This window comes from Monomorium pharaonis, chromosome 3, assembly GCF_013373865.1.
Source record: "Monomorium pharaonis isolate MP-MQ-018 chromosome 3, ASM1337386v2, whole genome shotgun sequence".
Taxonomy (NCBI): domain Eukaryota; kingdom Metazoa; phylum Arthropoda; class Insecta; order Hymenoptera; family Formicidae; genus Monomorium; species Monomorium pharaonis.
Window position 1 is genome coordinate 27,007,058 of NC_050469.1, and position 13,778 is coordinate 27,020,835.

General features: G+C 33.7%; 2 protein-coding genes across 4 annotated transcripts; one reads left to right on the top strand and one right to left on the bottom strand.

Annotated features, from left to right (window-relative positions):
• Positions 1–370: 370 nt before the first annotated feature.
• LOC105834325 (protein LSM14 homolog A) lies at positions 371–8,612 on the bottom strand. Of its 2 annotated transcripts, none has more exons than XM_012676721.3 (7): positions 8,375–8,612; positions 6,489–6,643; positions 5,640–5,835; positions 4,518–4,710; positions 3,937–4,227; positions 3,468–3,644; positions 371–3,149 (listed from the first exon to the last, which is right to left on the bottom strand). In XM_012676721.3, the coding sequence occupies exons 1-7, from the start codon at positions 8,493–8,495 to the stop codon at positions 2,864–2,866; spliced, it is 1,419 nt and encodes a 472-aa protein (XP_012532175.1). In that variant the 5' UTR covers positions 8,496–8,612; the 3' UTR covers positions 371–2,863. The 2 variants fall into 2 exon arrangements, with proteins under 2 accessions (XP_012532175.1, XP_012532174.1); XM_012676720.3 differs by having other exon boundaries at positions 380–3,149; positions 5,541–5,835; positions 8,375–8,611.
• A 917-nt stretch (positions 8,613–9,529) lies between these two features.
• On the top strand, positions 9,530–13,456 carry LOC105834327 (cytochrome c1, heme protein, mitochondrial). 2 transcript variants are annotated; one of them, XM_012676724.3, is made up of 8 exons: positions 9,530–9,825; positions 10,817–10,864; positions 11,100–11,248; positions 12,126–12,258; positions 12,332–12,496; positions 12,639–12,752; positions 12,894–13,028; positions 13,098–13,456. In XM_012676724.3, the coding sequence occupies exons 1-8, from the start codon at positions 9,754–9,756 to the stop codon at positions 13,209–13,211; spliced, it is 930 nt and encodes a 309-aa protein (XP_012532178.1). In that variant the 5' UTR covers positions 9,530–9,753; the 3' UTR covers positions 13,212–13,456. The 2 variants fall into 2 exon arrangements, with proteins under 2 accessions (XP_012532178.1, XP_036140305.1); XM_036284412.1 differs by lacking the exon at positions 9,530–9,825 and adding an exon at positions 9,907–10,202.
• The last annotated feature ends 322 nt before the right edge of the window (positions 13,457–13,778 follow it).

Here is a 13,778-nt window from a genome sequence, read left to right on the forward strand (position 1 = left end):
TTATCGAGTCAAAAACATCGGCATGAGAAGTCTGCGTGTAAAAAATTAGAGGAAAACATAATTACTCCCAGTGGATTCAAGTTACGAACTAACGAGGCCCGTTAATCTATGAAGGGTACGATATCGCGCGTAATAAATCATTCTAGTTTACTGTGTCGCTTATCAAGTATTTAAAATACTGGATATAGCGCATGGAAGACGCTGCTTCTTTTTTTTCCATTCATTTTAATCACATCACATGTAATTCGTAGCATTTTTATCGATATTAGTATCGCCACAATATCACCTTGTGATTACCTTACCAACACATATGCTCGAGTCCTATTAAAGACGTTACATAATTTTATTTACATCCGATAGTACATTTTTCTTTTTTTGAAACCGCGCAAATCTACACCCATCTCTCATATCTTGAGTCGGTCTTTAAAATTCACGTAATCTAGCATTTAAATTCGTAAACCATTATTTCTCACATTTTTGCACATTCGATGAAGAAAAAACATGGAGAGGGGATAGACGATCTACGTGTTGATATTACAACTTGAAGAAACAGGACCATTTTACTCGATTATTGAAAAGTATTGTGTAGGAAAGATCGGAAATGATACGACGACGTCGTTATTTCATCATTTCAGTATTATTCAGCATCGGAAATCACAATATATCCGCTGTACAAAACAAAAATCCATTCTCGCGTACATTATGAATTCTTTTTCACATGCTCAGGACATCAAACTTAAAAGTTAAATTTACTCACATTTTTCTACTCGCTTACTTTGTTTTTAGTCCTATATTTCTGTTTTTACCTCACTCTGCATTTTTCTGATAGTTTATTGGAGGTTTGCTTATATCAGTTATTTAAATCTCAAGTTGCGTACGTATGTGTTATGTGTGTATGTATATAATATCTGTATGAGTTTGGGGACTCCGTACGAGCCATAGAAAAATAATAGTTCGCAAATAATGTTCTTATTCTGCTTCTTCCACACGTCTTATATCTTTAAGGATATTATCATGCTTCTAATCTTACACGCATCGCCATTTAACACAATTCTACGCGCAGCATCGTTGCATCCACAAGGATTCTTCGAGAGCATAACTGATTACAATCAAGATTATGATAAGTAAATTATTCTTATTATTTATAATTAAATTATTTAACGCTCTGAAAATTTGCCACAAACTTTCGAATTTGCGTGACGCACACTTTGCTTATATAAAACATTTCAAGTATTATTTTAAATAAATTTATGCAAGAAAAAAAAAAAGACTAATTGCTTTAATTTAAATATACATGTATATTCGTTATTTCACATAATTTAATGGAAATAATTATCATTTAATAATAAATTATTATTTAAATATATTTCGCACTGTATACATGTATATTGAATACGAGTTCTCCATTAAAGATGTATGTGTATTATAGTTTGGAGTTAAAATGGAAAAAAACATTGTACTGTTTTCTGACAAAAATACAAATGTTTTTGAACAAAATACTGTTTTCTGACAGAAATACAAATGTTTTTGGAAAAAAAAACATAATTTTAATAACTATCATATATAAATTGTAAGTTTGATATAGTTAATCACTGATTATAATTGTAGTCTTATAATTGTATTAATTAAGATTATTTTATATGCATATGAGAGCAATCGAGGAATCCTTAATTGCAGAACACGATGATAATTATGTAACATGATTTAGAACTTAGTTACTTACAATAAGACGCTTATATTTTCCATAATTCTAGATGCAGATCTTGCAAAGAAAAAATAGGCGGGCTTTAATATAATTTAGTAATACAAAAATTTGTTATACAAACTAGCTCTCGCGCTTATTTTTCACTTTATATTTATCCGCCTCAATAAAATCATACGTTTTTATGTGAACTACCGAGGACTTGCGAAAAACTTTGTCTGCGTACATTCAAAAAACCAAAATAAAAGAAAAAAATAGCATTTTTATCGGATTTACCTTGTACTATATACCTCACAATATTCCTATTCTTGACAAATGCAATTAGATACAATCGATTTTTACATACTTTGACGAGAAAGTACTTTTATGCACGTCTGTGTTGCCATTCACTTCCGATATACGGATACAAACCAGCTATTCCATAACGACCAATATTAATCAAGTCACCATCACCATAAAGCCATTCCATAATTATTTTTATAGTCAAGTCTTGAGAAAACCGGACTAAATAATGATCACGATCGAATTGTACAATTTGTTTTCCTAACTACAAACAAATACATTATTGTTCGCGTTTCAGATTATTTCATTAAGAATTTTTATTAACAGATATATTTCAAGTAAAACGACTAGCCCCCTCAATAGTAATTTCTCTGTCTAACTCCAGATATCTGAATCCATGTAAGTATTAATATAAAAAAGAACAAAAAACGTTCTGATCATAATCGACTTCACTTTCCTATGACAAAAACGTTCTATCCTTTTAACGTCAATTCATCGTGATCATTGTCGACTAAGCAGTAAGAAAATTTGTCTTTAAAAGTACCTTCTTCGATCATCTAGCCGCAAAATATCGATGCAAAAGTCATATGCGCCAGCAACGTCCATATGTGCGATTCTTGTCATCTAACATCGTAACCACCGGTTTGGCGATTGCAAACGCGCGCTCAGTTATATAATATAATCTACATTTAATCCGGCCGTGTGTCTTGTTATTCGACTGCCAAATTCTAACCCAAATCAGTCCATAACGGTAGAGCACATATTGTAAAAATCTTAAATCTATAGTTGTATACTTAGCAGCGCATCGCTTATTCTCCCCCGGCATATTTTATTCTTTTTTTCACGCCATACCGGTGACAAATTACATTCTTTTTTTATTTAAATAACATTTGCTTGCGACTGAGAGGCAGATTGTTCGTTGGTCGCACGATTTTGACTGCCCGTGTTATTCTGTAATTGGTTAGGTTTGCGATTACCACCCCTGCTACCTCGATAGCCACCGCGGAATCCAGCGTTATTGCCACCGCCACTGCCTCTGTACATGCCTCCCATTCCGCGATTGTAGTAACCACGGCCGCGGAATCCCCCGCGTCTCGTGGAAGCCACACCGAACGTTTCTGAATTTAGCTTTCGTTCCGTTCTCCAATCCGTACGTTGGAATCGTCTAAAAAAAATTATGTTACATGCAAAACATTTCATAATTGTAAATTATGGCTATTGAAAGTATATTGATAAGATAACGATTAATAACTTTAATATAATAATCAACTCGTCTTACGAAAAATTAACAAAATTATTTTTAATCTACATTAATATGCATTTTAAAGTTAAAAAAATGTATTTATTTATAATGCTAAACATAGATTTAAATACTTTTAAGTTTTTTATATTTTATTTTCTTCAATTAAAAAAAATCAATTCAATTAGCTAAAATTTAATTTACGGTATTTATATTCATTAAATATTTTTAAATAAAACTTACCCTTTACTTCTTTCAACAGCTTCACAGCTAATATTATCAAAGAATGATTTCGACTTATCATAATGAACAATTTCAGGTTCCTCCTCGGGTTCGCCTTCACCAGCACCTGTTTCATTTCCACTATCATCTTTTTTCTCATTTTCAGCACCATCGATCTTCGTTTTCGCTAATTGCGATCTGTAATATGTGACATAGTATCACCATTAATATATAAATTATAAAACAATACAATTTTGAAAGCAACCTAATTTTATGACAAGCAAATGTTAATGCGGTGCGTAAGCGATTCGTATTTGTAGTAACTACGATTGCTTTAAATTCGCAATAATTTACTTTTGCATGGTGTCCACATTGGTCATTTCAAAAGTTACTTGAAATGAATCCGGCACGTAACCATGCAGAATTATTGTTAAATCTTCATAGTAAAACTTATACTAACAAAACTATAGCGAGACGTTTTTACATTTACCTCAATTCTTCGAACTGAGTGTTGGCTTGTTCGAAATCGTAGTCGTTTTCAAACTTCAGTGTTCTTTCATTGTTCTTAGGCTTGGCACCAGTATTGTTCATTTGATTCGCACGGAATCCACCGCGTCCTCCTCGACCTCCTCGACCTCTCATGTTGCCACGATTTACCCAACCACCGCGATTGCCTCGACCACCTTGCGTATGACCTTGATTTTGTCCATCTTGCTTCATCATGTCCCTCTTCGTATCATTATATTGAGACATACCCGCGTTGTTCTTGGTACCTCCATGACTAAACATGTAAAGAAACATCTATTATACAAAGTTTCTTTTTATTTATTATATAAAATTAATCATCTATTTATGAAGCTAATAATAATATAAAATTATGTAAAATACATGTGTGTGTCACATAATTAAAAAAAATCTAAGAAATAAAACAGAAAGAAACAGAAAGTTACAAAGAAGTACAAGTGTATTTTCAATCTTAACAAACATGATTTTTAAGAAATTGTTATTATACATATAAAATCTCTTATAATTTTATTATAAATAAATTTTAGTTTTTTCTAAGTAAAATACCTATCATGATCTCGACGAGGCGGTTGGACGGTTCTGATATTTGTCTTGTCATTCAATTTGCCAATGTTATTGCCCTGCTGCTGTTGTTCGTGTCCTACTTGAATACCTTGATCCATAGTTGGACTTTTTCTTGTCAACAAGGATGATGTAGGAGTGGTAGAACGGGAACCACCACTAATGAGATCTAGTACACCTATTGTCGTACAACATGAATGCATTATATAATTTATAGTTTTATTCACCTTGGAAGACACTAATCGACCAAAACTGCAAGCATCCTTAGCTCAACACGAAACTTTAGTATAAGAAAATAAAGACATACTTTTCATTCCCAACTTTTGAAATGAAAGACTGCGACTAAATTCTACAAAAGTTTCGCGTGTATTTAACGTAAAAAAATCAAATCTCTTGAGGATTTTGAAACAATCATGAAAACAATTGTTTATTATCACTGTTATTGCTATTTTGTTACATTCTGATATATGCATAAATTGGAAAACGCATGCAAATGCAAAAATATTATTTATCAATGTTAAAAAATAAAACAAAATCTAATTACATATATAAAAATTATACAAAATTAAAAATTTTAAGATATTTTTATTAAAAATATTCCTCAAAATTTACAAAATATCAAAATTTCAAGAAGATACAAACTTTATACAAATAAGTGCAAATAATATATTCAATTAAAATTATATATCATGAAATGTACATATAGATATATACATAAAAAGCATAAGAATAAAATAAAAATTGCGAGATAGTAAAAATCTACGTAACGTGCAATAAAGATACTAAATTTTAATAGAATAATTCTAAATTTATTGCTATGTTAGCTATAAGTAATGCATTAAAAAAGCCAGAATACAATGTCATGTATTCTCATACAATATGCGTACAATAATGCCATTTTCTGACAGCGTAAAGTTCGATAGAGAAAGAAGGACAAGCATTACCAAAACAGCAGCAGCAAGAAGCATGCCAGCAAGGCAAGGGATACTTCATAGCAAAAACAGTTACCATCTTCCAGAGATTGATCTTTTGGTAATGGGTCGATATTGGCCGTTGGCAGTGAGTTTGAAATAGAGATGGGTTCAGTAGAGCCCAAGCTCAACTCACTTGGCTGTTTATTCATAGCTCCGCGAGGATCTCTAGCTGCGGTTGGCATTCCCATTACCGGGCCCATCGCACCCATACCCATGCCATAGGGGGCTCCGTATTGCCCTCCCATTGGGCCCATCTGGCCCATCATCGGATGACCATAGCTAGGCTGCGGTTGATACGATTGCTGGCCCATAGATGGCTGCACTGTCATCTGCAAACAATGATAACCAAGCCAGTTAAAATCCATCAATCATCACAATTTACAATAATTTTTTATTTATTTATACTTGAAATATCAAAAGAATTTCAGTTTAGTTTTTCAGCTAAATACGCCAAATTCAAACTTCATGATAAAATCAAGCTTGTTCTTTTAGCTAAATTTCTTGCTCGATTCATCTTTCTTCCTTTTCTTCTCCTGTTAGGAAGAAAAAGAGAGAAGATGAACTACACAAGTTTAGCTAAAAAAAACAAATCCATTATAAAGTAGCTATTTCTAGCAGTTTGTTTTAAAGTTTTAATTTTAATATTTACATGATATTCTCAGAAGATAATTTATCACTTTATTTTACTAGATCCAAAAAATTGGCGAACAAATTAGAAATATATAAAATTCTGAAAGTAACTATTTAATTAGTTACTAATTATTTAAAAAATTAGCTCAGTTACAGTTATAGATATAATTAAAGAAACAAAGTTTAGTTATAATTACTTTAAAAAATAGTAAAATAATAAATAATTAACTTTGTTATAAGTGATAAAGTCCTAATAACAAATTACTTTCACGTTTATGTCCTGTTGGTTAAATGTAAGACGAGTTCTTGCTCAAAAAGAGAATATATGATACAAATTTTACGAAATAATTACCTGCACGATTGCCGGATCATTGGGAATAGAACTAACATTGTTGACAACTCTGATATCTTTGATGTCCGATCCACGGAATAGGATATACTCATACACTTGATTTTGTGGTGCCACGGGAAGTTGAGTTTCTCGATCTTCCGTGCCAAAGGAGCGCACTGCAAAAAGCAACAATCCATTTCAAACTGCTGCAAGCCTTGTATTTACAAAGGTTAAAAAAAATTGCTCCAAAATTTCAGATAGAGAGGAAATTAAGCAATCACGTTGGTAGAATTATTCAAACACGTTAATTTGTCAATTTCTTTCTCTGTTCATCTTGGAGAAATAAGAGAGACAGAGAGAGAGAGAGAGAGAGAGAGAGAGAGAGAGAGAGAGAGACATTGTTACATATTTCTGTTATATTAATATTGAATAGGTAATTTAGTATTGCTGACAATACAAAAACAACTTGATCTAATTAAACATTTTCAAGTAAAGATAATATTTCAACCAGATTTGTATGAAAATTATATCTAAAACATCAAACTTAATTTGCAATTTTATTATTTTAATATTTTTTAAAACAGTTTTATTGGTGATTGTATAGTAACCTTAGATCTACCTTTTAAATAAAATAAGGATTCTACTTAAAAAAATGCTTATAATAAAACAAATAGATATCTGATAGATGTTCATATTTGATACATTAAAAATATTAATATTTATAACACAATTTAATATATTCTACAAAATATCTATATGCGATATTTATTTTCTTTTACACAGCAATCGCAACATTAATCATGAAGAGAAGAATTTTATATTTATACATGATTCCAACAGTACATTTCCAACGATAATATTTGTTTCTTGTATCTCTGAAATTTCTCCACACAGTCGCTCGTCTATCCGGCAGGATCAAACAAGGGAAGCAAGGACATGTAAACATTCGATAGGAAAAAAAAAGAAACAAACATTCCGCGCAAACGTTACACATACCAAACCGAAATTCAAAATTACATCTTCGGCATCGATAACATACACGGCCGGCTCAAAATTCTTGGAAAATATCCGTGGAGTATTATAACGGCGAATCGTTTTCGCAAAGTTCGCGAGATTTTCGGAGCTGTCGAGTGTCGACACCTAATAACCTATCACCGACATCGCGAAAATCTCTCAAGACGATTCAAGACGCGACTTTCGCCAGGAAGAACCAACTGACCGGTGATAGCTGGTCGCGCATAAGCGCGACATAATCGTACGCGAATCGAACGATCCGTAACCGTTCTGGCGCTCGGTTGGGGTTTCTTTCTTTTCGTCGAATGTACGACGCATTGACGCAATCGATAGATCGTCATCGAAAGCGGATCTTTAACATTACTGGGCCGAGAGAAACAATTCTTCGAGAAGCATTTGTTACTCGAGGGGACTACCTACAGGTCGCCGCGGCCCCGATTGTTTTGTGACGCGATGTTTTCCAGAGAAAAACTTCCCGACATGCGGTATCGACGGTACGCGGATTTGACGGGCGGGAATGTCCGAAATGTCCCGCGATCTCCGGAGCCCAATGGACTTTCCGCGGAATCACGGGGGGGGATGACTTTTGCGGTTTTATTCACGGCGACGGAAATACGTGACGAATCACGTATGTAATGAGTGATCCCGTTCCCGCGCCCGGTGGGGGTGGGCGACGATCTGGAGGAGGCCGGCGACATTGACGCCGGTCGCGAGAACACCGGCCGGGCGAGCCTCCTTTCACGGAGACGCGCAAAACGAACGACGAAGGACGCCGGATGGGAAAACGACGCGGATTCCCGGTGACGGCAGCGGTGGCGGCGACGCTGGCGGCGACGGCGGGAGGCGGGCGGCGGGAGTCCATCTTGGATTTCTCGCCGTGCGAGTGTACTCACCGTTAGCCAGGGCGATCGTGCATTCCTGCGGATCGACGGTGAACAGCCGACCCTCATACCGAATATCCGCCTTCGAGATCAAGCTGATCTTCGAGCCCAGCTCTGGCATACCACCGCTCATCTTGACTCTGGCTCCGTCGCGCACCGATCGATGTGATTTTACAGGATTCACGACACCATCTGACGGGATCGTCCAGCTGACAGCAATGGTCGACGGCGGACTGCCAAGAGTGCCAACGACGCGCGGCGCATGCGCACGTACCGTTCTCGCCGTCGCGCGCCGGAGCGCCGGCTCCGGGGTTGTCCTCAAATGGCGAAAATATTTCCAACGCGTCACAAGAATGTGTAATTGAGGACGGTCTGGATAAGTTTGCATGCTTGACAAATAATTTAAAAGAGTTCAGTATTATGAAATCTCGTTTGAAATGGATTTTGATTAGAATTTTATATATTTCTATCTTACGTTTTCCACTGTGATATTATTAGCGATTGATAATTGAAAATGCGATTTAACAGAAACATATAATAAAAAGTTATTCTTTTTAATTGAACTTAAAACGTAAATATAACGTACGTGTGACTCTAGTGTAGCTCCAGTTTTATTGAGATTAATTAAAAATAAAAAGTGTGAGTAAAGGAACGTAAAGAAAGAACCTATTAATTTCGAGCATTTTTTTATTTTTTTTTAAATATAATACAATGTGTAGTTAAAAAATTAAAAGTTTAAAGCACATAATTTATTAAATTTTTTAAAAATTAAAAATTTGTCTAAAATGTAAAAAATCATTTTTTATAAAAAATATTTCTTTGTTATTTTATATAAACTTAAATAAAGTATTTGATGCTCTATATTGTTCTAATTTAATATAAATAATGCATTTCCTTAATTTATTTTTAGTTTAATTTTTATCTTAATATAATTTTTAATTAGTTTTTTGTTCATACAATCCTTTATGATATTCCTAAATTAATTTTTAAACTATTAACTTTTAACTTAATTTTCAGCTATTAACTTTTAATTTAATTGTAAAAGATACACAATCGATACACAATCAATGCCCTGAATAAATGTTTAATATAATACTGCAGATACAAATACAAAAAGATTACGTCGCGCGCTATCGTGTGATGAGCGCGTGATGACGGATATTCGCGCCGCAATGTTGGCCGGCCTGTGCGCAAGTCCGACCAAAGTCGTCTTCACGGTGTTCTCCTCTTCGACGTTTTAACCTTCTCTCAGGCTTCCGCGATCGATCCGCGGAGCCGGAATAATCGCGGTAGGATTTTTCCGATAGTCGTGAAACTGCCTCTCCGACAACCATCCAGCGGATCGTGTACTGACTAGCATAACCCTTTCGCACATTGCACCTCTGGCTAACATGGCGGCGACGTTAGGTCGGATTTGTAAGTCGGGTCTTCTGAAACCGAATTATGGCACGTTGATCGGCCAGGTAAGTGTATAATGGAGACCGCGGTGCCTCCAAATACGATCGCGCGCGTTTTCTCACGAGAATCTCGGCAACGTCCGCTGCGCCCGCGTCGATGACGCGCCTGACGTTAACCAACATCGATCCGCGATCTCGCGACGACCGGGCATCGCGCGAGCTGTCGGCTGCTAGTGTCACGCCTTCTTCAGCGATATCTGGTCCCGCGGGACGTTCGCGCGACGTCGGGTTGCCGACAAAGGAACCCGACGGGGCGCAACGTCAACTCGGTAGCGGTTTCGACGGCACTTTAATAGATGTTATGTAATAGCGGGCGACACCAAAAAACTCGAGATGCTGCCATGAAACATACACCGCGTGTGGTTACAGTGGCACAGGTGGACGTGCGTTACATCGTGTTCACTGTCACAGCGAATTAATTTGCATATCTGTTTGAATTTTCCTGCCTGATTGTAGAAGCTATTTTGACGTTAATTGTCATGTTAATTGAATTGCCAGTTTGGAGCTGATTGAATGTTATCACATACAAGCAATGTTTGTTAAATGAATTCTTTTTTAATTGCTTATGTCATAGTAAATACTCATTAGAAACATATTGAACATATGGATAGCTCTTAAATTTTTTTTATTAACATATTAATTTTTTGAACACTTATGAGATAGATATTGATCAATTTGTATTTGATACACAAAGGAACATAAATTTTATGAAACTATGAAAATTATATATAGTAACAGTTATTTTGACAACATATTTTGTATACAGTTATATTGGCAATAAATATAAATAAAAAAAATTTTAAGATAATTGCTGAGAAAGACAATATATGACATTTAAATTTAAAATAATTGGAGCAAAATTAAATAAATTAATATAAAGAAAGAAAATAGATGTAAGGGGAGATAAACATGTGGAGTAATGTTACAAATTGATTTCTTTTTATATTGTAAAATGTTATATATTATTATACTTAAATTTAAAATTTAATTTTTGCAGACCAGTAATTTTTCCACCGTGAAAGAATGGCCTAGGAGTCGGAAAGTGGTATGTGAATTTTATTTATCTTGCTTGAAGAGATATTCCAACCTTATCCAATTCCTCATCTATCAGAAACAACTTTGTGTTCCCTCAAACCGCATGTGTTAGTAAGTTAGGACAGATTATCATTTTATCTATATTTTCAATATATAACAATGTTATATAATGACAGCGATATTATGTAAACTACAGTTAAAAATATAAGAAAGAAAAATAATACCTTTGATATCTTTACTTACAGTTGTTAACATGCTTAGGAGTGACTGCCGGAGGCATCAGTGCCTTCATCTATGCTTTAGATAGCTCGGTAAGAGCTAGCGAATTGATAGCTCATCCTCCAACATATAAATGGGATTTCTATGGATGGTTTAACTCCCTAGATCATGCTAGGTACAATTCCTTAGTATTTAAATACAATGAAAATATAAGAATTAGAAAGTAATTTACTAACTTGTAACAAAATTACAGTTAAAGTTACCTTTTTTGTAATTGTAACTTAATTTTGTGTCTTTCTATGCATCCGTAACTGTAATTGAGTTACATTATTAAGTAATTATAATTTACTAATTACTTTTATAGTTACTTGATATATTTTGAAAACTTACTCTTTAACCTGGGCTGTCTTCAGCAAAGTGATCTTATCTTCGAGAACAGTTAATATGTAAACATTAAAGTTGAAATTTTATATTTTAAAATAAGCTAGGGATCATCAATGTTTATAATTTTATCACGAAATTATAACAGTTTGAACTTGTTAATTGAAAAATATTGATCCTATAATTCCAAATATATTAAATTATTATAGATTATTTTTTAAACTATTATACATTAAATTTTATTTATTTATTTTAGTTTTAATTTTTTACAATTTTTTAATTTTTAAATTAACAGATAAGTAACTAAAAATAATGATTCGTTATTTTTTAAGTAATCATAACTGTAACATACTACTTTTCAGAATCGGTAATTTGTACTTGATAACTAGTTACTTTTTGGAAAAAAAAAAAAGTAACTATTTCTACAAAATAACTTCCAATCTTGCAAATGTGTTATGTCCGAATCACACTAGCGTTTGGCGATTGCGTTTGCGTCTGCGATTATCTCTTGACAAATAGAAGGATGGTTAAATGAGAATCGTTAATCGTAATCGCCAGCAGGTGTCTTCTGATTGGTCAAGACACAATTGTAGACGCCAAACGCCAATCGCCAAACGCTAGTGTGATTCGGGCATTACTACTATTATTTCTTTTAATTACCTATTTTACAGTATGCGACGAGGATGGGAAGTCTACAAGAACGTGTGTGCAGCTTGTCACAGTTTGCAATACGTGGCGTATCGTCACCTTGTTAATGTTACTCACACTGAAGCAGAAGCCAAAGCTCTCGCAGAAGAAGTCATGGTAACTATTGAAATACCACATATGTTTATAATTTTGCAGAATGTAAAATTTAACAATAACTTTTATGATATAGATAGAAGATGGCCCTAACGAAGCAGGAGAGATGTTCAAACGTCCGGGAAAACTTTTTGACTACGTGCCATCGCCATACCCGAATGAAGAAGCTGCTAGAGCAGCGAACAATGGTGCTTATCCACCTGATCTATCTTATATGATTAATGCTAGGCACAATGGAGAGGTAAATCAATTTTGAATAACGTATAGGAAGATTGTATATAATTAAAAAAATTAAATATAAAGTTTCACTTTCAAATTTTTTTTAATAAAAATGTTTTTAATGACTTGCATTATTATTTAATAATGTGTTTTACATATTTCAGAATTACGTTTTCTCTTTATTGACCGGATATTGTGATCCACCAGCTGGTATAAATTTAAGAGAAGGACAATATTTTAATCCATATTTTCCAGGTGGTGCCATTGGTATGGCACAGGTGAGTTATTTATTCTTTACTCTTTATAAATTGAAGATACTACAATTGGCGATATTGAACTTTACACTTATAATAATAATAATAATAATAATAATAATAATAATAATAATAATAAAAAATCGATGTTACTCCTTTGTGCAGGCTATTTATGACGAAGTCTTAGAATATGAAGATGGTACTCCAGCAACTGCCTCTCAGGTATCAAAAGATATTACCACATTCCTAATGTGGACTGCCAATCACGAATTCGATGATCGAAAAAGAATGACTATTAAGGTGAAGTAAACATTACTATACATTTTATGTTACTTTAATTCATCTTTCTTTAATATTAATTATTTACAGGGTATTGGAATATTTGCAATTCTTATTGCTGCTTCATATTATTTCAAGCGACACAAGTGGACAACTATAAAGAGTACAAAAATTATGTTTGTCCCTAAAAAATACCGCACGTAGAAAGCCAAGAAAAATTAACGTTGCGATGTTAGCTATTGTGCTGATATATCGGAATGTAGTTTCACAATTTACGCAAATATATCCGGCAAGTTGTGCTCCTCTCTAAAGATTCAAACTTACTCATATAACATTTGACAAACTATGTCAATTTGTCATCATTACCAAAATCTATTAAATTAAGCATTGTACATAGTTATATCGAATGGAGTCATCGTCTGGTTTAAATAAATTGTTAACATAAAAAACGTTCGCTCCTTTGATAAGACACATGGTAATTTATTCACAATTTTAAACAAAATATGTCAAGTATTTATGAATATTTCAATGTACAAAATCAAAGAATATTTTAATTGACTCTAAATACATCGCTCCTGTTTATTTTTGATAAATTTTCATCATGCGATCCTGCAATATTTTTTACAAATTATTTTAATTAAGTTTTTGTTCAATTTCGAAGATTAATGAGAAACAAAAAAATTATATAATAAAAGTGAATGTATTATGAAGTCATTTGGTTTCAATAAAGCATCAGTTTATTCAAGTTAAAAAGGAAGGCCGCTTACACAT

Bases quoted from the DNA above. Each gene is read 5' to 3' on its own strand.
- LOC105834325 (XM_012676720.3), bottom strand. From the start codon at position 8,495: ATGAGCGGTGGTATGCCAGAGCTGGGCTCGAAGATCAGCTTGATCTCG. The intron at 4,228-4,517 runs GTATTTTACTTA...TTACATGTTTAG, and splicing joins CCTCGTCGAGATCATGATAG to TCATGGAGGTACCAAGAACA. The intron at 3,645-3,936 runs GTAAATGTAAAA...CACATATTACAG, and splicing joins ACTCAGTTCGAAGAATTGAG to ATCGCAATTAGCGAAAACGA.
- LOC105834327 (XM_036284412.1), top strand. From the start codon at position 10,116: ATGTTATGTAATAGCGGGCGACACCAAAAAACTCGAGATGCTGCCATG. The intron at 11,249-12,125 runs GTACAATTCCTT...CCTATTTTACAG, and splicing joins AACTCCCTAGATCATGCTAG to TATGCGACGAGGATGGGAAG. The intron at 12,259-12,331 runs GTAACTATTGAA...TTTATGATATAG, and splicing joins CTCTCGCAGAAGAAGTCATG to ATAGAAGATGGCCCTAACGA.